Here is a 24,307-nt window from a genome sequence, read left to right as displayed (position 1 = left end):
AATGGCTCCGGTATTTAGACTATTGGATACAGTGAATTACATCTTTGGCAGTTATTGAAACTGACAAAACATTTATACATCAATATAAAACATGCATGTGATACATTTAAAAATTTTAAGGAGTGGGTTTGGGCAAAAATGTTTAATGATCGCTGATTTGGACAGAAGACCAGGTGTCTTGAGGATAAGCAGGGTCATATGTCTCCCATGTATCTGCTTTGTTTTCCCAGTTTGACCTCGTGTGTGTCAATGCTTGGATGCTGGATCTCACACAAGCTGTCCTAAACCTGGGCTTCTTGGCTGGAGCCTTCACCTTGGGCTATGCAGCAGACAGGTAGGCACGGATGTGACAGCGGTTGACAGCACTAAAACATGATGCATACGTGTGGAGATGAAAATGATGTTAGCCATTAGAAAACAATTTTTGCTAAACTTGGAAAAAATCTTAATCTCTCTACTTGCGACATTCATGCTTATTTGGTTGGACTAACTCTCTCCTTGCTCACCTCCATCTTCTTACTCCTTGAACTGCACAAATGGATGGGGCTGCTCCCAGTGGGTCTGCAAGCATCTGAGTGGAAACACAAACACCAGAAATGCAGTAACTTCATCGTGGGGCCGATGGCTGGCTGGCTGAACACAGCAGAGGCGATTCCATGTTCTTCCATAACTCACTGGTTGTGGTCTGATTAATTTAGTCAGAGTCAGCTCCTTCCAAATATGTTTCATTTAATTTTTTTAAGAAATCCTTGTATTTTATTCTATAAGTTAAAAATTCTGCAGAAAAGAGTTTTTCCGAAGACTGTTAAAAGAACTTTATCATTTAACATTCATAAATATACCAGTTAATGGCAGACGTGGTGAGTGTGTATATTGAGAATAGTCATGCTTTCTATTCAGATATTCCTGTTTGAACCATTATTGATGTTGGTTATTGTATTCATGTTGAACTATTCCTTTATCCCAATTCTAACTATGAAAATATGTGCAGTAATTTAATTATTCCTTCTATACCCCTTAGGACAGGAGTAGAAAAGCTTTGGCCATTGGCCGTGTCTGGCTGAACATCACTCTGGTCACTCTAGCCCAGCCTGGGTGGGTCCTTGTGACCAGGCTCATGGTGCACAGTGCTAAGCGTACCTCTTGGAGAACTGCCCAATGCCATTAATTAGCTAATTGTAGACGATAAAATGCCCCATATGCTTTCACCAATAGATGGTCTGCGTTTGACCAGACCAGGACTTCAAAGTGGGTAGAACCCTTGGTTTCTTTTTCTGCTCCTTCATCTGTCTCTTAGTTCTCTCTTGCAGCCCCCTGACACCCTCTTCGTATGGAAAGACAGGCATATGACTTTCTCCTTAATCCTTGTGTCTGATGCTCTTTCCCTGTCTTTTATCCATGTCTTTGTCTGTGGTTTCTTCTTATAGCCCTTCCCATGCATCTTTCTTTTCTTAATCTCCCCACACATCACTAGGGGAGAACCCTAGCTGGCTACGACTCGCAATGGAGCCACGTCTTTTCAACACGTATTTCTGATTTAAACATTAGGTTTTGCTGCTTCTGCATGTTTCTCTTTCACAATCAGTAAACATATCTCCAAATAAAAGTAACTCAACTAAAGGAGGGGGCTCTTTCTACCTATGTTCTAGCAGGGGACTGAGTGGCTATCCTCAGAGATGACTCAACTCTTTGGAGAGGAAGACAGAGCTGTGAATGAGTCTGCCTCACCGCAGGGCCAGCCATCTGTCGGCTCTTCTCCTTTGCGTCATTGAAGGAAAGGACAAGAAACAGTGTAATAGGCCACCTATCTATGAGAGGACAGTGTAGGAAGAACAGGCAGTGAATTTCAAAACCTCGATAAACCAGGACTACTTCTGTCTCCACTCCGCTGACCGAAGCAGGATGCTGCATATGTGAATTTGGTGGGAATTTCTACGGGAAAAGGTTTTTGAATCAAATCTCTGAAAGGTCATGGATGACAGATTTTCACCAGCCAATAACTTGGCACAACTATACCGAACCACTTAACATCAGAATCCCAGAATATGGCACACAATAACGTGTGCCCTTTGCCTACCTTTCTAATCATAGTTATGTAAATGGTGAGGATAAAATGCAGAACTTAAGAACAGCTCACATTGGTTGTGAACTTCATAGTTTGTAAGGAGCTTTCACATCAGCTTCTCATTTGAGCCTCTACAACCTCACCATAGAAAGGGAGGGGGGAGAAAACAACCCACAAGCAAATAAACAAAATCTGAGTCTTGGATTGCTGAAGACATGGACCCAAGGTCGCACGGCTGGCTGATGGTTGAGCCAAAACTGAAGCCTGGGGCCTTTTCCCTTCCCCCTTCCCACTCCACTCACAAAAATGCTATAAAGTGTCCAAGCTGTGCCACCAGGGAGACAAGATGTGATAGAGAGCGTTATCTTTTTGGAAACTGCAATCACAAAGAATGTATTCTGTGCTTTACATTTTGTCATGTCATTTCAGAGGCACATGTTCTTATTTGCCCTGGTTTTTCTATAAAACAAAATGTAGAATTTTCAACAATCCTGTACCTGGTAGTAATACAGTCTTAAAAACAAAATTTCTATACTTAAACCTCTTTAACAATACTTCTAATGATAGTCTTTCTCATTGTGTCGAAGGAAACGTTGAAGGTGACTTCTTCCTCTCTCTTTCTCAAAAAGGTACGGCAGACTAGTCATTTACCTAATATCCTGTTTCGGTGTTGGCGTCACCGGTGTCGTGGTGGCATTTGCACCCAATTTCCCTGTGTTTGTGGTCTTCCGCTTCCTACAAGGTGTGTTTGGAAAGGGGACATGGATGACCTGCTACGTAATTGGTAAGACATTGCTACGCCTCCGTGTCTCTGACAGCCAGGGACAGGTGGCTGGGCGGTGCTGGCCAGTCAGCCCTCCTGGAGCTCCTATGTGGAGGCTTGGCGGCTGCCACAGTAATGATCTCTGCAAATAGGAAGGTGCGGGGGTGAGATTCTGACTCTTGGGAAACTAAAATGCCACCTTGCCAACTATGGACTATCACAAAGTACTTGGGTGAACCACTTTCTAGCACAGCCATACCACTAGCATGTTATTGCTTTGCTTTATCAGAGATTAATTTTTATAAAAATTTCAGCAGTTCTTGAAACATTTTTAACGCATTTTCTGTGTATATCTGTGATAGGGTTTGAGATGACATCCCTGTGTTCTCAAATATTATTTCTTAATTCTATTCCTTTTGTTCAAGTGGAGAACTTTTTACCGTGGAGGAGATCTGACCTAAAAATGAGAAGCTCATTTGTGAACCTTTGCTCTCTTCCGTAACTAGAAAGTTTGACCTTCTGGGTATGAAAGAAAGAAAACTTTCCCGTTGCTCTTTGTTCATTTTACTGGGAGAAGTCCTGGCTGCTACTTTGGTTCTGTCTCTAGTGATATCCAGAACCAGCTACCTACTCTCAGAGTCACAGTGGATTTGTGAGCAGGGAGATGCAAAAGCTCCTTTTCGATTATTGCTCCAGACCGTTAAGCTTCTAGTCCCTTCCATTACTGCTAGACAATCTCTCCCCAAGCAGTGCCCACTTTGGGGACACTTTGAAGATCTTTTTATGGGCGGGGAAGGAGAGAGTACTGGGAGGTTGCCTGTCGCTGGCTGGGGCAGAAGGGATAATTTTGGAATATGAAGCGTTTTTAAGGAGATCTGAGTCTAGGTGAATTTTCAAAGTTGTGATCTTAGGGCACAACTAAGGTAGCATATCGGAATAGAATTAATGACAAATAGAAATGGATGAGTTGGGGGGGGTGGAGGGGGGAAGGATGCCAGCGGTAAAATTCCCCATGTGATTTTTAAAGAAATATCACATAAATGGAAAGTCCAACACCGTGGAGAGAATTATCACTTGATAGAAACCATGTGGTGATCTTGAAAAAATTATTTGTAGAATTATAATGCTCATAAATAATCTCCTAAAGAGACTATAATATGTACATCTTTAGAAATACCGTGATAGAAATCTAGCCAGTTTATTCTAGTTCTGTGTTGATAAAATAGTCATCATTTAAGCTTTCCTAAAACCAACACATATGTTCTTTGTATACCCAGAAGAGTGCTGGGCTAGGTGTGTGGGATGAGCGTGGTACGTGCTTGCCAATTAACTGGCAGAGAAGAGAGTGAGCAGAAAGCATGGCTCCAGCATGTGTGGAAGACTTGGTACCTTTAAGAGTTCTGTAGCATTCTAGCAATACTGATGGATATGACAGATGTAACATCTCTGTTTGTTTATTTTGGAACTGATCTCGAGCTTCCCTAACCTCTGTGTTTGTTTTCCTTCAGTAACGGAAATAGTAGGTTCAAAGCAAAGGAGAATTGTGGGAATAGTGGTCCAAATGTTCTTCACCCTTGGAATCATAATTCTTCCTGGAATTGCCTACTTTATCCCAAATTGGCAAGGAATCCAGCTAGCCATAACGCTGCCCAGCTTTCTCTTCCTCCTTTATTACTGGTAAAGTAGTTTTGGTCATATTGAATTTATTCTTATTCCACAGAAATGTAGAATCTGCACTTCTAAACCACCATAAAAATGAAAGCAACAAAGGAGATTTCCTAACATCTCCAGAGTGACTATGGGCTTTGAGTATTTCTAGAGAATTTGAAAATTTATAGAGATTATTGTTAGACTAATAGTTGTTATTAACATAAATTAATAAAGTACCCAAACAGAAAATCTAAATAGAGTATTAATTATGTTTTGTTATTTTGTAATATCTTCATGAGCACTAGAAGGCAACAAACCATATCTGCCAATATTTCAACATGCAAATTAAATGCAATGAAATAGATTTGCTTCTCTGTGTGTTCTATTAAGCAAATTAATATTATTTAGGAATCTCCTGAGGAATAAAGAAATGTTAAGAGCATGAGAAAATTAAGTTATCAAAAAACTACAGGTTATATGCATTTGACTCTTATTGTAGTGAATGTATTTTGATCATTCCTCTAATTTAATTTTAATATATGGGACAATCAGTTTACATGAATTGGATCTTCACCTCTTCCTAAATGCTCATTATACCCCAGTTCTCTTCATATGTGTAATCGAGGACACTGTGTTCTAGGACAGCCTGGGTTTACAAGAGCAATGCATTATTGATTATTTTTATTATGACCAATGATCTGGTTATCAAGTGAGCACTTTTCCCTTCCATTATAAATTTTCTGAGATAATCTATGTTGCAGAGAGCCTAAACTCTCAATCTCCTAAACTTGTACCTAATCGCAAGATCCATTTTGATAGAGAAACTCAAGTCGTTAACTTTTAGGTTTTGAAATTACTAGATAAAACTCAAAAAAAGTCCTCTTCTTGCCAGGGTGGTTCCTGAGTCTCCCCGCTGGCTGATTACTCGGAAGAAAGGAGATAAAGCATTAAAAATCCTGAGGAGCATTGCCAAGTGCAATGGGAAATATCTCTCACCAAATTACTCAGAGGTAATCTTATTTATTACTAGTAACAAGCATTGTTGAAGTGGGTGAATTGATTTGTCTCTTATGTACATATTATCAAAGAGCTGACTAAATCGTTTTTAGTTTGACTTTAAAAAGGGAGGGGAAAAAAAAAACCCTTGGGGAGAATCACAAGGTGCATTAAAGAAGACATGGTTATGGAATTGTGATAGCACCAGAGTGAAGGTCAACTGGTCCCTTGGTCCATGTTTCAATAGTTGCACCACGTTCCTTGAATTATTATACTTTACTTACCATAGCCCCGTACTATGAAGTCATTCATTCATCTTAATTTGCACGAACTATAAATCTTTTCTTGACATTCAGGGTAGTCTAAAGATTTGCCTTTAAATGTAGTCTTGGAAATACTAGTTATTTGAGAACATGAGCAACGATGTAATATTCAGCCTTCAGACTTACATGTGCTGCTAGCCTACCTTCCCTCCCTCCCTCATTTTCTTCCTCCATTTTTTCTTCTTCTTTTCTCCAGCAAGGCTTTTTGGGTGCTTCTGTATCACTATACTAAGAGAAATGGTAGGGACTCGAGTTCATTCTTTGCTTTTTGGAAGATTTGCTATGCCTTTGGAGATATACAGATATATCTGAAGCAACACCTGAATAATTAGAGAATAATAGATAAAAATACATAGCAATGCTTTATGCAAAGACAAAGTAACAGAGGGATTATTATAAAATGAATATTAGAGAATAATTTTTGGAAGATATGAATCTTTGATAAAAACCTTGAAGAGTATTAGGTTGCTAACATCAATTTTTTTTTTTTGTAGCACTCATTTGGTTTTGATAGAACATTCTGATAAAAAACAAGCTTTGTTGGTTTTCTTGTCACATCCCCAACCTCCCAGAACTTGCCCAGAGATATTTGGATTTCTACCTTTTTCCTTCACTCTTACATTCAGTGGCAAGCAGTAGCCTCTGTGTTTATAGAGGTTTCAACTGACCAGTCAACTATTGGATTATATTGATGTACCTTGGGGTTTACAGATCATACACAATGTGGTAAAGATAAAACATGACCTGTTTTAACCATGAAGATGAGTTGATCCTTGTTCTTTGAGCACATATGGGCTGTGGATTCCTTTTAGGGAAAAAATATCCTGCTGCCCTCTCCTCTTGCTCTCATCACATAAACTTTGTCTTCACAACTGGATCAGATGTATGATAATCTGCACTCAGTTTTAATAGTCAAATAAATATTTTTGCTCTTTGTTCAGCAGTATCGCAAAGACGTTGCACATGTAGTCCCAAAGCTAAGTATATGTCAGATTGACATCAAGTTTTTAAAAATAAAGAAAAAACAGTGTGTGCTGATGGCTTATGAAGGCAAATGCCACTTAACTAGGCATGTGGTATATTATTGTGAGTATTGCTGAGAGGGCATGGGATGATTCCCAGAAGCAGCTGCTCTTACGTGTCCCCTGGTGTCTAGTTCAACGCTGCTCCTGTAGACCCACAGACCTGCTTTGAATTCATGAGCACTGTGGAGACATTTCAACGGGGAAGCAGTTCAAGGCTCTACATGGTTGTTCTTGTGAAAGATCATGAACGGTGGATCCTGTGGCTTCCAAGATGTGTTAACTCTGGTTTTAAGCAGTTAGATGATCCCCATTTGAAAGTCAGGTTTGAAGCCAGACATGAGTTTCTCTCGGGAGTTTAGCACCTGAGCCACCGCTATCCATGATGATTCCATACTGTGATTGGCTGATAAGTCTCTTTGGTCTTTAGACTATAGGTTCCTGTTCTGTTCTTTTCTTTTCCTTGAAACCTTGGGGGTAAAGAATAGTAGGGTTTCTTTCTGGCTTTTTTTCTGTAGAATTTTCTGCAGTCTAAATTTGGTTGATTACATCCTTAGGATCCTTTAACATGACCCTCTGTCTCTTGTATTCCCTGTCAATCAGTAGGTAGATCTAGAGCTAAATCAGGTTTAGGTTTGATACTTTTGGCAATCCTCCTTTGTAAATGGCTTAGTACTCTTCCATTAAGAGACCCCTCCTATCTGCCCGTCTCTTCTTTTGTGGTGTTAGCTACCATTGATCATCATTGCCTGCATATATTAATTCACCAGAAGTTGTAAATGACGATAATGATAACATTCCCATTTTATCATTATGTCTTCGTTTGTTACTGGAACACTTACATAAAGACTAACTTCTCCCATCAATTATTTGGTGACTCTGAGATACAGTTCTTACAGCTTCTTTGCTCCTTAGCACGATGAGATTTTCCAGGCTCATCTTGTAGGGTCTCACTCTTGGAATCACCTACTTCTCAAAGGGTGCTTTGAGTTTTGAAACAAATGTCTTCAAACTGAACCTATCCATCTTCAACCTTTTAAGATTGTACAACATAAGCAGAAAAACAAAGTATTATCTTCAAAAAAAAGAAGGAATTAACATTTCAGTTTAAAACCCCTTGCTAATAGCAGAATTCAGTCAAATTATAGGCCAAATCATAATTTTCTATTTCAGAGATCCCAGTGTTCCCACAAAGAATAATAATGTGCAAATTACCTCTTTACAGTACTCAGAAGTACTGCCCAATAGTGCAGGAATTTTTCTTGAGCCCCAACTCCAAAATCAATCCTATTATGGTTTCTGTGTGTCACTATCAATTACTCATGTTTTGGTGACTCAACTAACTAACTAATTGACCAAATCGCTATTAGGGTCATCTTGAAACCTTATGCTTACATAGTCACTTCAACCCTTTTGCAACCTTTTGATGCCTTAGTTGGTATCCCCCCTCTCTGAATATAACCTCAAGGACCCCCATGCTCAAAGCTGATTGTCCAGTGCTCTGCCTTCACTTTTCATAGAACCTCTTTTCAGTAAATCCTGACTTTTGGAAGAAGTTATTATCATGTAAGTTACCGCATCCTCCAAGACCAGTCCAAATTCCCATCTCATCCTAAGGGTGCACATCACAGGTTGCAGTGAAGCTAGAATGAATTGGAAAGAATCTACCTGATGCACATGGGAGGCCTGGCAGCGATGCTGTCTTCCTTAGTCACCTCCCAAACCCAGCCTGTTCCATCCCTGGCACCAGAGAGCCTAGTCTATTTTAGGGGGGATCGAAAGACCTAGCTTAAAATGATGTTCTATATTACAGAAGAGTACCTAAATTCACCATAAAATAGGGCTACACCAGTCCCCTGGGCTTTGTGAATGGAAGGAGGATGTGGGAAGAAATAGGTGGATTTCATCACAATATTCAACCAGGTGGGTTATTCTGAGGGTTGGCTGTCCAGTAAATAATCTCAGTTATATTTCATATGGATGTTACTCATTTTGTGGGCAGATAAATTCTGGCTTTCTGTCTCACTGGTCCCTAGGCTTCCATTTGCCAAAATTCCCAGCTAGCTGGGAATTTGTTGAATTTGTTGACTTTGTTGAAGCCACAGCTAGAAGCTAGAAACACAGGTGATGAGAATATCAGGTTCTCTGAATATACCAACAGTATAACTATTATTCACTGATAAGAAAAGTCCAAAAACATAAAACCAATGCAAATGAGGCAAGTGGGTGGAACTTAGAGTAAGTTGAAGAAATGTAGAAAATGGAAAGAATCAAAGTATATAGAAACCAGAGAGAATCAAGGGATGGGCTGGGTGTCAAACACTAGGCAGTGACCCAATGCAGAAAGATACTTAGCTTAGACTCGTTCACGGGTGCCTTTGCAATGTTTAGGGCACACTTGAAAAAATAAAACCAAACTATTGGCAAGTCTACAGTCCTTACAGCCCAAGCACAACCGTAGTGCAGCAGTGTGTCCTGATGCCTCCAGAGCGTCCACAGGCGTCCTTTGACCCGGGGAGCGTGTTGGTGATTACACTGCTTCCTGCCTTGGCCATCCCCGCAGTTTTGTTCATAAGGCAAAGTTGTTTCATGTTGCACTTAAATTTCTCTTTGGCTTCAGTTTGATGTTACTTCCTGGTACCTGTAGTACATTTGTTCTTGCCTCACACCTAGTAGGATACCAATCAATGCAACTTTCCACGCTCATCCAATAGACACATACCAGCACCGTGTGTATGACTGAACAACGGTGTACTGAATGGCAATGCTGGTCTGAAGAGATGGCCATTGCCCTAAAAACTGAGTGTGTATTTCTCAAAATAGATGAGAAAGTGGGCAAGTATTTAAGAGTGCTCAGACTTTTGCTCGTAGTAGACTAGGTCTATGGGTAAGTAGTGGAGAGCCGGGATTGTTGCTCGGTGAACTTTTCTCATCACGAAATGGTACTATCTTTGATAGATGTGTTCTTGTTCCCAGCTCTTCACCCCTCTCTGTGGGAAGATCCCATACACACCCCCACCCCCATGGCCGTGGGACTTGCAGCAATGCTCCTCTGCAGGTGGATAGATTCCCCCCACTGAGTCAGGCTGGGCCTTCTGAATTGATGGCCCGAGGTACCAGTTCAGAGCAGAAGCTGTAAATGCATTTCTCACAGCTCTCTTGCCCTTTCCATTTGCCACAAGAACAGCATATCCTAAATTGGTGGTGTTCCTTCAGTGTGGGACTCAGAATGAGAAGAGCCACAACTTGGAACAGAGCTGCAGAAGCTGACCTATAGCCGCCATATGGAATATGGCCAAGAAATAACTGTTTTCTCAGTAAACTAGTCTGCTAAACGTGTCTCAGCATGCTGCAGAGATTGGAGGGTGTTTGTTTTTGCAGCCAAAGCTAACTAATGTAGCTGATCATAATGGCATTGTTTTGATTGCCAGGGTAGGGTTTAGTGATTCAACACATTTTTGGTTGTTGAGGTGACAGAGGAAGGGAGTCGTTTAGATTATTGTTTAAAATATACACATCCTCCCCCTCATTTCCATTGGACAAAAATACTTCTGGGTTCAAATGATATTAGGCATGCCAATGTAACTTGCTTTGGTCCCATGGTAGGTGGAACGTCTGTCCTGCCCTTTGATTTTGAGCTTGACCATGTGAGTTGCTTTGGCTGATGGTGAGTTACCACCAGACGTGATTCAGTAGAATCTTGAAATGTGCTGTGTGGTTGGGCTTGCTCTCTGCACTTCAGCCATCACCATGAGAAGAATATTCCCAGGCTTGCCTCCTGGCCCCAGAGGAGGCTGAGAGGCATTTGGAGTAAGCTTATTTAGCAAAACTTCCCCAAACCTAGATCAGCAGTCTCTCAGCCAACCCACAAACATATGAGCTAAATGAATGTCTATTACTTTATGTCACTAAGATTGATGGTTGTTATGCAGCATTATTTAATTAATATACTGGTTAAATAGCTTTTGTCGCTTACTGATCCAGGTTATACAACTACATAGGTAATAACTGTGGCTGTGGTTTTGCTTTCATTTTTTTTCCCAAAGGATTTTACAAGCCCTTATCCTAAAGATCCCTCTCCTCCGCTACCCTCCACTTCTTGTCTTTGTGTGGGATGTGTTCATGGAAAAGAGTATGTTGCAACTCAAACAAAGAGCCTCTAACAGGATAGAACTGAGTAGGTCCATATTTGTTGGTGATATTGTTGTTCTCTGTTGGCCTAACAAACCTAAATAAGGCTTGACCATAACTTCCCTATTTTGATGATGTGCCTATATTGTTCATAGCTAATCTATAACTTATTAAAATATAAGTACTGGGTGTTAAGTTGGTACCCAGTAATGCATAAACACACTCATGGGTGGTTTCCCTGGTGGCATGTTTAGATAACATCAAGAACAGACACTTGAGCTTTCTGATCCCAAAGGGTCATCATCCGTGATCCCACTTTTAGATAAATATATAAGAAATAGAAAATAGAAAAAGATTAAACCTCATTAGATAGTGTTAGGCTAAGTTTTAGATTACCTCACTTACCAGAGAGACGTCCAACTCTTAATAGCTGCCATCTTTATTATACTATAACGAACTGTCATGCAGACACCAATATGTCTATAGAGAGGGACTTTCCAGCTTTGGGAATGTCTGTTTATGACATTCTTTTTTAAGGGGAGATTTTTATAAACATAATTTTTGTTCTTCCAAAGAAGGAACCACACCATGATTCTGGCTGTCATGAAGCCCATCTGGGGTGTGGTTTTCAGTCCAATTATTGTACTGTCTTTGTTAATGCTATGTTTAATTACCATCTCAGGCTTGGGATAGAACACTGTCTTCACTGAATTTATTTCAAAAGATCCAGAAAAAGTAACTCAGGCCCAGGCAGTGCCCCAGGGTGGCTCCAGTCCAGTTCCCGTGTCAAGAGCTGGAAAGGTGTGAGTCTAGAAACTAGTGAAGGATATTGGACAGAAAGTCACTGGAAACTCATACAGTGCTTTCCCTTAATAGGATTAAATCTTCGTTCTTTGACATCACACAGAATAAATGGTGCCAATCCTCCCAGCAAAGCCATCATCCTCAAAAATGACATATGAAGAATTATTACTGTCTTATGCATGCTACCACATTAGCTTTCACGTAGAATATTCTTGAATGCGTAAAAAAATGACAGGACATGGGGCATCTGGGTGGCTCAGTTGGTTAAGGGCCCGACTCTTGATTTCAGCTCAGGGTTGTGAGATCGAGCCCCATGTCGGGCTCCACACTCAGTGCTGAGTCTGCTTGGGATTCTCTCTCTCCCTCTCCCTTTGCCCCTACCCCTACTCATGCATGTGCCCATGCTCTTTCTCTCTCTCATAAATAAATAAATAAAATCTTTAAAAATGACAGGACACTTCATATAGCTAAAACGAACCTTTGGAGCTGAGAGTTAATAGTACTCTACCTAAATATATTTTCGTCAATAGCCTGAGTGCTACAAATGGTCTGTATTTAAATGGATTATTTGTTTAGTTCCCACATCTTTAACTTTTAAAGAATGTTACAATATTACATAAAATGGGAAATAATGCTACAATTAAAAAGCCATAAAAACAGTACTGATGGACCTTTGAATCCAGAGTCAGCTCCTTTCCCAAGCTGGTGATTAAATAGCAAGTTCCTTCCACTAAAGGAAATTCTGCCTAAAATCTTCCAGGTCAGTGGACTCTCATTTAACCCATACAGATACTGAGGGGAAGATGTTCCAGAGCACCATGTGGCTTTAATTGAACTAGGAATCCAAGTGACCTATCTCTTGCGGAATGAGATTACAGCCTTGGAGTGGGTGAGGCAGATTTTCAGGGCACCTCGCCCAAAGAGCAGCATCTCGAGTGAGGAACCTTGGAGAGACAGAGTCTTCCTCCTCTCCCAGTCCCTCATGCCCACCTTCCAGAGTCCCTTGTAAAATAATTGGGCCATATACCTTTGTTAGAATCCTAATTGCTTCACTTAAATACATGTTAAACTTGAAAAACATCCATCAGAAGTGTGAGAGGAAAGCATGCCGCATTACTGTGACATACACTCCGTGTGTGCAATCCCACCCATCAGTCCTGGTGTCTGGTGACGTATCACTCATGCGTAATGGGATCTACAGAACGCAGGACCCCGGACCCGGGTGGTGACTTGTAGGGAGACTAGCTGTCCCCATATGCCCAGAACTGGGGGGATTCCTGGGAAGTGGGAGTTTCGAAGCTGAATCGGAGAAAGTCTCAGGCAAACTGGGACAAGCTGCTCAGGCCTCACCTTCCTGGCTATGCTCAGAGGAAGAGGCAAAGGTTTACATTTGTGAGTGCCACATTTGCCTGCTTGCCCGTGGACCCTGATGCCTGTGAGGGATTCCTAGTCTCACTAGAGGATGGGCTCCGTTTGCTTGCCCAAAGTCTGATGCAGGCTGCCTCAGCCTGGGGCCTCTCTCTTCCTAACCCCTTCTTCAATCCCTAGTTTCTTTTCTCTGTCTATATTTTTTTAACTTTCACAGTCTTTATTTGAAGTCCCAACATGAAATGATATTCTTTTAAAAAAACACGCCGCTTTATTGACATCTGATAAACACACAAAACACGCACATATTTGATTTATTCAACTTGCTCACACCCCAGCTTCTATTCTAATTCTTAATCTGACCTTGAACCCTAGCCTGTTTGACTGGGGCCCTGGCCCCTGCTTAATTTCTGCCCTTCTTTCTCCTGAAAATAGGATCCTACAGCTTATCCCTTCACTCATCCACTGTCTGAAAGCTAGATGCTGCATTCTCTTGATGACTGGTCCCTGCTCTGTCTAGAGACTGCTGCTCCTAAGAACCCCTTCTCCAGATGTGTCCCAGCCCACAGATAGCAGTGCTGGCCCATGGACAACCCACGTGTGCCCTCCCCTGCACTGACCTCTCCACCTGCAGGCCCTAGTCTCATTCATGGCCAGGTGCAGAGCCACAGCCCCTTCCATTCACACTTGACCTGCTCTCCCTACTGCTGAGATTCCAGCAAACCTTCCAGGCAAGGTTCCATGGATGATGATACTGGGGGAGAGCTCCAAGCTTTACCTGGTGACATTCAGAGTCATATCAACTAGCCATTCATTAGTTATATAATCTGGGAATCATGGTCTCCGCCCTATTTCCTTCTCAAAGGCTGATCCTTGCCCTTGAGAGCAATGGTCCTCCCCTTCCAGCCCCAGCACCCTGTGGGATGCAGAGGAGTATTTGCCTCCTTCTGTCTAGCCCAAGCCTCGGTGGCATTACAAACAAAATTAATTAAAATATAAAACAAGATGAATAAACCGCACAGGCTTACTCTGTTCTGTTAATATTGGTAACCCTCTTTTGTGGGCATTGTGGCAATGCTTAATTCAATTATTTTAATTCTGGATCTCTCTCTCTCTCATAGAATAAGGGAGTGGGTTTGCTTTTGCTTTTTCTTTTTCGAGCATTTGCCAAGGGAATGGCCCTCTAATACTGTCTTTGAAATGTTCATGCTCTATCTGGGCAAGAGAGAAAGATGGTCAGCTTTTCCAAGTGTTTTGTTCCTTGGCCATTTGGCCCATTCTTGTGTTTTTGGCAAAATCAGTTTCTGCAATCCAAATTGCTGTGCTTCCCTGCTGTGAATAAATGAGAAAATACTAGCTCTTTGTGAAAGTGCTCGCTGCCTCGGAGGCGATGATGAGTACAATGTCCAGAACCCTGCGTATCCAGCTCCTTGGCAGGGATTCCTGGACGCTATTCCTAATCCAGAGCTGCTGTTACCATGACAAAACTGCTTGCTCCATCTTCGTCCCACCAGGAAGATTGCCCTTGTTTATGAAATAATCCTAAGAAAAGAGATGCAGCCTGGGGAGCAGGTGAAATCACTTAAACTCTGCAGGGCCATATTGATGTACACAGATGTGCTCCTTTGCTACAGAGAAACACTCAGGAAATGGGGCTGAATAGTAAAGGAGAGAGCACACAGATCCCTTTGTCTCTACCCCTCGAGGTCCCACCCAGGAAGATGGTAATAAAGATATCAGGTGCTAGATTTTTCATGGGATAACTCCTCCCTCTCCTGAGAGGGCACCCAGATGGCCAGATGATGAACACTGGTCATGTTGCCATAGCAACACTTCTTCATGTGGGTGCAGATGCAAAGGGGACTAGGTCCACACACTCCAGAGATGGCTGGATTTCTTGTTTTGGAACAAATAATATGGGCCTGTGCTATTTTCTCTTTTTCTTTGAATTTTGGTGCTATTGAAGGGGGACCTGATTGAGAAGAAGCCTTCCTTCTCCACATGGTGAGCACACCCTTCTTAAGGTCTTAAGGTGGCTGGATAAAGGAAGACTCAGAGAGTGGAGAAGTCTTTATGTCCTTCCCAGGAGACACACAAGGGGAATGTTGACGAAAATGGCCAGAACCAAGGACGCTTTTTCTGCTAGAGGAAACTTTCCTGTTAAAAGCAAAACTTTGTTACCTTGCCTAGTTATAGGCACAGAGGGCGACCAGATAGAAAATCTTGATGAGCAGGGTTGCTAACACACTCCTGTCACCCAGCAGCTGTAACTTTAACCCCATAGTTGATGGGATGATCATATGGCAGTCTGTCCCAATGGGTCACAGATCCTCAAACCATTTGCAACCAAGCCTTGTCTGTAGAGTGAGTTAATAGGTCTTGGATAAATATGTACTATTTTTTCAGAATGAAGGTAGATGCGATTGTTATTAATAATGACTAATGAGTTGAAATGTGTTATTAAGTTCATAGTAAATTTGTGTCATTATGTAGTCTCAATGAACAGAAATTAAAAGCACAATTCCTATAATGTGGGCAACTGTTATATTATTTGGCATTAACCAGAAGTCCTCTGGTTAATGAAGGGTAAGAGTCACTGATCTGTCAGCACATGTAGGATTAGTCTCCATCTGTTTAACAACTACTGCCTGAGGGTGCCTGGGTGCCTCAGTTGGTTAAGAGACTGCCTTCGGCTCAGGTCATGATCCTGGAGTCCTGGGATGGAATCCCACATTGGGCTCCTGCTTCTCCCTCTGACCCTCTCCCCTTTCATGCTATTTCTCTCTCTCTCTCTCTCTCTCTCTCTCTCTCTCTCTCAAATAAATAAATAAATAAATAAAATCTAAAAACAAAAAACAAAAAAACTATTGCCTGAGCTTTCACAGTTAAAGTTGTATGATGTTCTCAGGAAAAGCCCAAGGACCTCTTCACAAACAGAATTCTTGACAACTTCCAAGATTCATTCATTTTTTTGATTCAATAAAGTAAACTCAAGTTCATTATATTCTACTCTTTCACTGACCTATGGACAAGTCCTACATGTAGGAAGAATTGAGTAACTGGGTGTACAACTGCCTTACTACCTCTCAAAGGTGAATTCTTTTTTTCTTTCCTGCTTACATTTCTGAACCAATACACCACTAAGGGTTTAGATCTTGAGGAAGACTGAGGAAGGCTTATTGAATGAATGCTCAGCATGATTATTTTTATGGCACAGAGTGCAATAGAGCATAAGTACTTACCCTCATGTTTTGATCATTATGTGTAGTATCCAGGCTTAAATAGTTGTCTTTGAGAACTTAGACAAATTTTACTAAAGATAATTGAAGTATTCACTCTGCCATTTATGACAGTTTATGTGCTGTATTTATACAGGCTGCTCTAAAATTATCAAGGGACAGAATTTTTGACAGCAGTTGAGTGAACTAGAGGGTCTACTTCATGTAGTATTTTTTTACCATATCATTTCTTCCTAAGTTCTGTAAACTATTTGGTAGGCTTTGTTCCCTAAAAATAACCAGCTTCTTAAGTTTAACAAGTCATCGATCATATCAATGAAAATATTTTTCACATTACAAAGTGAATCACAGAATATTGTATTTGGTGGTCATATGTTTAGAAAAATCATTTAAGGTTAATTGATGTGAAGCTGGCCCAGAAACAAAAGGGCACTGACTCAGCTGGTGTAGCAGGGGCTCATTTTCATTTGTACATCCATTAGTTGGCAAACAGTTACTGAGTGCTGTGTTCAAAACACCTGTCTTTTAAACAACCTCTGTATAATATTCACTTTCAAAAATGTCTCTTGACATGCATTTAAGATGCTTTGTATTTTTTCCAATTTTTTGTGGTTGCTTTTCTTTTTCTTTTTTCTTTTATGAGCTGGCAGTTTCCTCTACTAGTTTCCTCTACTAGTTCCCCACAATTTCCTCTACTAGTTCCCTATCTGTACAACTATACTCACTTTCATCATATAGGAAAGAACTAAATCTAAGTTCTTACCATTTAAAGTTGAAGAACAGCTTAGATCTCATGTGCAGTATTTGGAAACCAGTTCACTGTGTTTTCGTTTTGACTGCATTTGTTTATAAGTACACAGGTATTCTAATTGGATCTCAATCCGTTCATCTGTTAATGATGAAAACTAACCTATATATTTGTTGGCATATAATAAAGCAATTCATAGTTAAAATTAGGGTAAATAGTGAATGCAATCTAACATTAATGCACCTTACCATGGTCCAGAGTCAATCCATGAGACTGAACATACTTCACTATCGAAAACCTCCAGAAACAGAATTCCAGGGATGGCATGTGCCACCTGTTCATGGCTCATACATAGAAGCATCTCATCCCTCTCTAAAGATTGTTCTGTCTTGAACAATAAAGGACATACCAATGATAAATAAGTAACTGTATGCAAAAATATTTTGCAAATCAAGAAAGGGGAGTTGCATGCAAATTCCAGAACACACCAAGGATTGTGATATTTATTAAGGTGCAATTCAACTAGTCTCTTAACTGCTCAATTGTACTTGACTTTCATCAGAGAAGTTTCTCAGCATTCCCTGATGCAAACAAATAAACATGAAACTAAGGATTTTCTGAGGTATAGAAGGAAGGCAGAATTTGGATATTGGGAGATGTGGAAGCACTGAAAATGCACAAAATTCCAAAATGGCCTCAACATGACTCTGCTGGAGATTGTTTTGGTTATTGTCATTTCTCTTTGAGTGCAGAGTTGACTTAATCATGCCTCTCTGTGCATGGCACAGCCATCACTGGGCTGTGCAAGGCCCCTCTGGTGTTTCATTTTATTTTCCCTTCCTCCTCTCTCCCCATGTCCCTTCCCAACAGGTTCCCAACAGAATGTGCTTTGATATTTATGTGCCCTTAAAAACTAGAGCTTGTTGTATGTGTGTGTTTAGGTAACATAAATGGAATTGTGCTGCTCTAGATCTTGCTTTATTTCTGAATTTTTCATGCAGCAATATGTTTTAAAACATGTTGATCTAATTAGATCCAGTCAGAATATCTTTCCACCATCTTGCTCACATGTGAGTGCTGTGTGGTTTTCATCAGTACCATCTGCTGTGTTTCTTGTCTCCATCCTTCTAATGACAAGCACCTGGGTTGTTTCCAATCATCATCATACGTGTCCCTTTGGAATCTTTGTGAGGTTCCTCAGGGAGTTTAATACGTAGAAATGGAACTGCTGGGTCCTGGGATGCATGCAGGCTTCGTGCGCTGAGTAATGCCAGATTACTTTCTGTGTACACCCTGTGAGCATCCCATTTGTCCACATACACATTTGGTATTTTCCAATCTTCTAATTGGGCCAGCCTCCTGAATGTTTTAAGTTGCACGTCTGCTTACTAGTAAAATTCAGCATATCTTCGTGCATCTTACTTTACTGTTTGGCTCCTTCTCTGTGGATTGCCTTGCCACATCCTTGCCCATGTATATTGGATTTTCTGGTATTTGTCTCCTTCAATTTATAGAACCTCCTTTCATGTTTTGAATACCACCCCCTTGTTGGTTCTAGACATTGCAAGTACATTCTCCTCAGTGTTTCAGCTACTCTTTGACTTTGCCTATTTTTTTTCTTCATTGAACAGAAATTCTTAAAGCCTAAACTTATTCAGTATAGGCAAATCAGTGTATATTTTTGCCTATTGATTGTATTTTGGCAACAATTTTGTTTAAGAAATATTCTTCTACATCCAAGGGCCACAAAAATATTTCCCTATTAGCCTCGGTGTTAGCTGTCACAGTCATGCCTGAATTCATCAAGAGCCCTCCACCTTTCTGACTGGGAAGCAGGGATCCACCTTGAATTGTTTCAATGTTGAGCCAGTTTTTTGTTTTTTGTTTTTTGAGCTCCAGCTAATAAGTAGAGCCATCATTTATCAAGTTCCTGTTTCAGAGCCTGAATTAGTTGACCACCTAAAAGTGGTCTACTATTTTTAAGGAACCCAATAATTAGTATCTCAAATATGTGCTTCTGTGCTTCAAACCTGAGCTAGGACACAGGCAGGTTGCAGGTGACCAGTGAGAATAGCACTCTTGCAAAGCTCCATATGGATGAAGAAATGGGTAATACCACAGCATTTAGACCACAGATTCATATACGGCTACCAGTCATCTTAAAAGATAAATATGTTTTTGTTAGTAAATGCCCCGAAGACTTATCCTCCTCTACAGCACACTTTATGATTCTGTTCATCCCTGACATGAAGCAGAAGTACTCTTCAGAGCCTGAACATCAGTAATGCAAAGGCAGGAGTGTATGATTTTTCCTCCAAATACTTCTCATTTCTTTAAGTAATGAGGTTTGCTCTCTGTGACAATAATGCCTGTTCTCTGTCCCTCTTAAAGGGAGGTGATATGTATGAGCACACTTCATAAATGTAGAAAGAGATCATGATTTTCAGACCCACCAACACCTTCATGAGATCTACCTGGGGCTGAAATTTGATTTGTTAACTTTTTCTTTACCTGGGTGGCTACATAAGCTCTTAGCCTTTAACAGGATGGTCATTCTACCCAGGGTTCTCTCTGCTTCAATGTTATACTTTTATGATTATTTCTGTGATAAATTGATTAGTGCCTATAAATTGAAAATGCAGAAGAAATAGCCCTCATTTCTTTTTAGGAGTTTTAATGGTGTGATTTTGTCAAAAGGAGTTATTGACTATAAGTAACAAACAACATCATAAAAATTGCATTTTTTCCAAATTTAAGTTGAACAGTCTTAAGTTTAATTACTTCAAATAGAAATTTAGTACTTAGCATAATAAATTCCTATGAAGAGGAGGTGTGGACCAGAGGTTTTCTGGGTAAACTTGAAACTCTTTATCACTCAGGATAAGCTAGGCATTTGTGTAACAAACATTACCAAGATCTCAGTCGCTTGAGATAATAAAGGACTGTTGTCTGTGCCCCATAGGTTCACTGGGGCCTCCTCTCCTTGGAGCAGGGTCCTCACCCTATAATCCAGGCTGTTTTAGCAGCTGCTGCCTGGACCAGCAGAGAAAAGAGAATTCTAGGGATTCTTGCTTTGGCAATGAAATGCTTACAAGTCCTTGGTACATTTGAGTAGGTGGCCCCACCCGATCACAAGGGGCCAAGAAGTGCAATCTTATCATGCCCCCATAATGGGGTAAGGAGAGAGGTAGGGCAGCAAAAATATTTGGCAAACAGTGCCAGCGAGTGCCACCCCATAGACCTCTTTTAAAAGAGAACAAATGATTAAGAATACGGGATTCAATCTGAGAAACACTGACTCAGGAAGATAAATGCTTTTCAATTCAAATTATTGCTGCAAAGTAGGTTGCACCTTCATCACTGGTAAAAAAATAATAATAATTTGGCCAAAGCGTAAACACAATTTTAGAAGTTGTTATGGAAAAATATAGTGGAAATTACGAAGACCCGTTTTCTGTCAGAGACACCTCAGCCGTGGGGCCCCTGGGGAGTGGAAGGAAGGCCATGCCCAGGAGAACAAACTCCGGGAGCCCAGGGACATCAAGGCAGTGGAAGGGCAGTCAGGCCTCTCCTGGGGCCAGTTCAGGGCAGGGAGTCAGACAGATGCCCTGAAGAGATGCCTGAGAACCAAGTGGATGGGGAGCACCCGGGGGCTGTGTGGGGACCCCATCTCAACTTGCTGAGAGGCTGAGAAGGGCGAAAGGAGGGAAAAGAGGAGAGGAACACAGTCCCCTGGCACAAATACAGGAGGCTCTTTGAGAACACTGTCCTGGATGTGCCCCATTGCCGTGGCCCTGGGCTCTTACGTGACAGAGCCTGACGTCGCCTGGCTGTCCTTGGCCCATACAGAAAGGGCTGCCAAGCCAGAGGGGCGGGAGTGAACGCCTTACACTCACAGGCCCGGGCAGAAAGACACCTGCCAGGATATCTAACTGGGCACAGTTGCCTTTTTACTGGCAACCTGCAAACACCTGAATGCCTGGGAAAGAGCTGGTGTAGGCAACAGCTAAGAGAACCTAGTGGCCAACATCCCCCAGCCGGTGAGGAGAAAGGCCATCTCCTAAGTCTATATCCTGTTATTGTCATGTTCAAGACCTCGTTCTGATTAAAACCATTTCTGAAGCATCCAGGAGACCCAAAGAAATGATGCTAAGAATACGATGAGTGGAAACTTGTTGTTTGGGCTTTTATTTGTGACCTATCACATGATTTCCTTTAATTCACTCATTAGCTTTTTCCCTCTCTTAAAAAAAAATCCTTGGCTACCTACTGACTTACAGATACTCAATTTGTGTATTCATAGAACTAAAAATCTTGTGTATCTGAGCATGCTACTATAATGTGAGACTCTGGACGTCCTTTAAAATGTGATATTTGGAACTTTTCTTTTTCAGTAATCGTCACTGACGTTTATGCCATCGGCGGAGAGTTCCCTGACATTTTAATTCAGTCCCCTAACAGCGCATTTTGGTGTCCCCCCCCCCAGGTTCTGAGCCTTTAGGGTTAGAGTTTTAGATCTGAAAGTGCATTTTCTTCTTTCTTTCTCTTTCTTTGACTTTAACACCTCTCCCCCCGCAAAAAACAAAACAAAAAAAACAAAAAAAACCTCTATGTTTGTTCTTAAGAAATGAAGAAATGTTCCAACACGTGACCCACAGCTGCAACCCGTTAACCTTTGCTAATATTAAGTCTGCACTTTGGCTCTCTCCTGGGGCCTCTAGATGGATGCACTTTTCCTGTGCTGGGCAGTGTGCCTGCTTGGGGAGGGGCAGGGAGGGACGCTCTCCAGCCAACTCAAAAGAATGGAATAAATATCTTCTCTGCAGAGCATCTTAACAGAAGACCTGGCTGGGCCCAAGGTGCTCTGGACTCACTCTGTCCAATACAGTAGCCACTAGCCTTGAACTGTGGTTAGTCTGAACTGAAATGAGCTGTAAGAGCAGGTTTTATAGTGATTTCATAGAGCACATAAAAGATCTCGTTCACAGTTTCATATTAATTGCATGTTGAAATGGTAGTATTTTGGATAGAGTGGATTCAATGGAACATTTTATTAAAATTAATTTTGCCTGTTTATTTTTACCCTTTTTAATGTGGCTTCTGGAAAATTTAAGCTGAACTCTGTAACTCAGCTATATTTTTATTGGACGGCACTGGTCTAGGTGACTGAGATTTGTTTTTAACTACTTTACTAAGCAGCAAATATTCGTCATAATTTTAATATGGACTTTTCTTTATAACATGAACTCTGTATGGTAAATATTTTATCTACTCTTGTTTCAAAGTATAATGAGGTTTTTTAGCAATTCCCAAAGCACTATGGGTTATCTGACAAATTCTCTTTTATGGATACTGGGTAGCAGGAGTGCTACCCAGAAGCTAGCCTAGGCTTTATAATGTGAAACACTTACCCTTGGACCTTCTGGTGCCGACCTTCATCTCACTGACGGGGGCGTCCACGATGTGGTGGGGTGGGGGCATGGGTACCCCAGCAGTCAACAGTGGACTTCCTCCTGCCCATCCACGTCTTCCAGCCCCTGATGCTTGTATGAAAGACCTGCAGATAGTTGAACTTTGAAGATGGGCCCTGGTCCTCCAGATCAGTGAGCCCCAAATCCCCAAGTCATATTCTATTCTCACTGGTTTCTGGAAGATTAAAGACTTCTAGAGAACAGAGCCATAGGGAACTGGTGAAACTGATTACATCACAGGGTTGGACTCAAGAACAGAGGCGTGCCCCCTTCTTGTCCATGGCTTTGCTTTCCCTTGTGAAATATGGCAACGGATGAAAAACCCACCTCTTGGAACAGCTGCAAGGCTAGAAATCCAGCCACCTGACATTGTCCCCCGCGCCCGCCCCCCTCCCCCCAGTGCCCTGGCTGGCCCTGTGGAATGTAGTCTTTCCTCTAAAACCTGAGGGACTCGTATTACCTCTCAGCCCGGAAGAGTAAACACTAGGAGTCAGGTCTGAGGCATGACAATTCATGGACCATCAATGCTTCTCACACGAGTCTCCTTGGATGTTCTAAAAAGGAAGATTCTGATTCCCTAATCTGGGCTAGGGTGTGTGTAACGAGCTCCCAGGTGATAGCCATCCTGCTGATTCATGGACCGTGCACATTTTGAGGAGCACGTTCGCTAAGTGTCATTTGCTTGTGGATACATTCACGAAAAATTATCCAGCCTAAGGCCTGGGACATCAACAGTGCTAAATTGACATTAAATATACCTGGTATACTTTAAAAAATTCAGTATAACAAGAAATCCATTCCTTAAAAAAAAAAAGGCACAATGAACATTCTTCTCTTTACAGAGGGACTCATATCAGGGTATCTTTAAAAGTATCTCCCCTTAGGCATGAGAGCATCAGCTACACTTTACTAACTAAAAAGATAAAAAAGTGCCAAGTGAATCATCATCTGGAAGCAACATATCTCTGAAATGATATGGAAAAGCAGTAGTAATGCTGACTGCTTCCATTATTGAGCTCTTACTGTGTGTGACGGGTGTGTGTGGATGTATAAGGGTTATCCAGTGGAATCTTCAAAGTACTAGTGAAGTAAGTGTTGCTATCCTCAGGCTCCTGATGAGAGAAATAAGGTTCACAGAGTTGAAGTCATGTGCTAGTAAGAAAACATTCTCAGGAAAACCCTGTGACTCTCACCTGATCCTGGCTGGTTGTCCTTCTTGACCAGAAACCAATCCCACATCAGGGGAGCTCTTGAACACCATATTTAGAACAGATGGTAATTTATAATGTCTTTCTCTTCCTTGGCAATTTAAATGAAAATGTCAACTTGAAAAAAGGTTTCAGAAAGGCACCAAGAAGAATGGTACATGCAGCTAGATTAATCACAGAAAGATGAACGAAGTACATTTTCAACATGGGCAACATCACTGTTAACGTAACATAAAAGTCTTGGGAAAGTTAAAAGACCATTAAGAGACAGCTAGAACAAATAGCAATCAGCTCAGTTGATAAACAACAGGAAACTGACATGTGCAGCTTACCTGTGAGCAACACCTTTTCCTATGAGTGGCATTACTAGGCAACAAGACTCCAAACACACAAATGTTACCACGAGCCTTTCCAGTCTTCCTTTGCTCCAAACTGAAGCAGGGAGACACCACTTAGATGACATAAACATGACAAAATATACCAGGCTAGCTACCAAAGACAGCATTCTGTATGGTTCCA

The 24,307-nt window shown here is 41.3% G+C and overlaps 1 protein-coding gene across 1 annotated transcript in view; it reads left to right on the top strand.

Annotated features, from left to right (window-relative positions):
• The window catches only part of SLC22A3 (solute carrier family 22 member 3), an 86,087-nt gene that overhangs the window by 41,861 nt on the left and 19,919 nt on the right, over positions 1-24,307 (top strand). Inside the window, exons 2-5 of the mRNA XM_021693533.2 lie at positions 231-334; positions 2,695-2,849; positions 4,337-4,505; positions 5,371-5,488. Of these exons, the coding sequence (XP_021549208.1) occupies positions 231-334; positions 2,695-2,849; positions 4,337-4,505; positions 5,371-5,488 (546 nt within the window). The remainder of the gene's footprint in view (positions 1-230; positions 335-2,694; positions 2,850-4,336; positions 4,506-5,370; positions 5,489-24,307) is intronic.

This window comes from Neomonachus schauinslandi, chromosome 8, assembly GCF_002201575.2.
Source record: "Neomonachus schauinslandi chromosome 8, ASM220157v2, whole genome shotgun sequence".
Taxonomy (NCBI): Eukaryota; Metazoa; Chordata; class Mammalia; order Carnivora; family Phocidae; genus Neomonachus; species Neomonachus schauinslandi.
The sequence above is the reverse complement of the archived record's forward strand: the minus strand, read 5'-3'. Positions and strand labels throughout refer to the sequence as shown.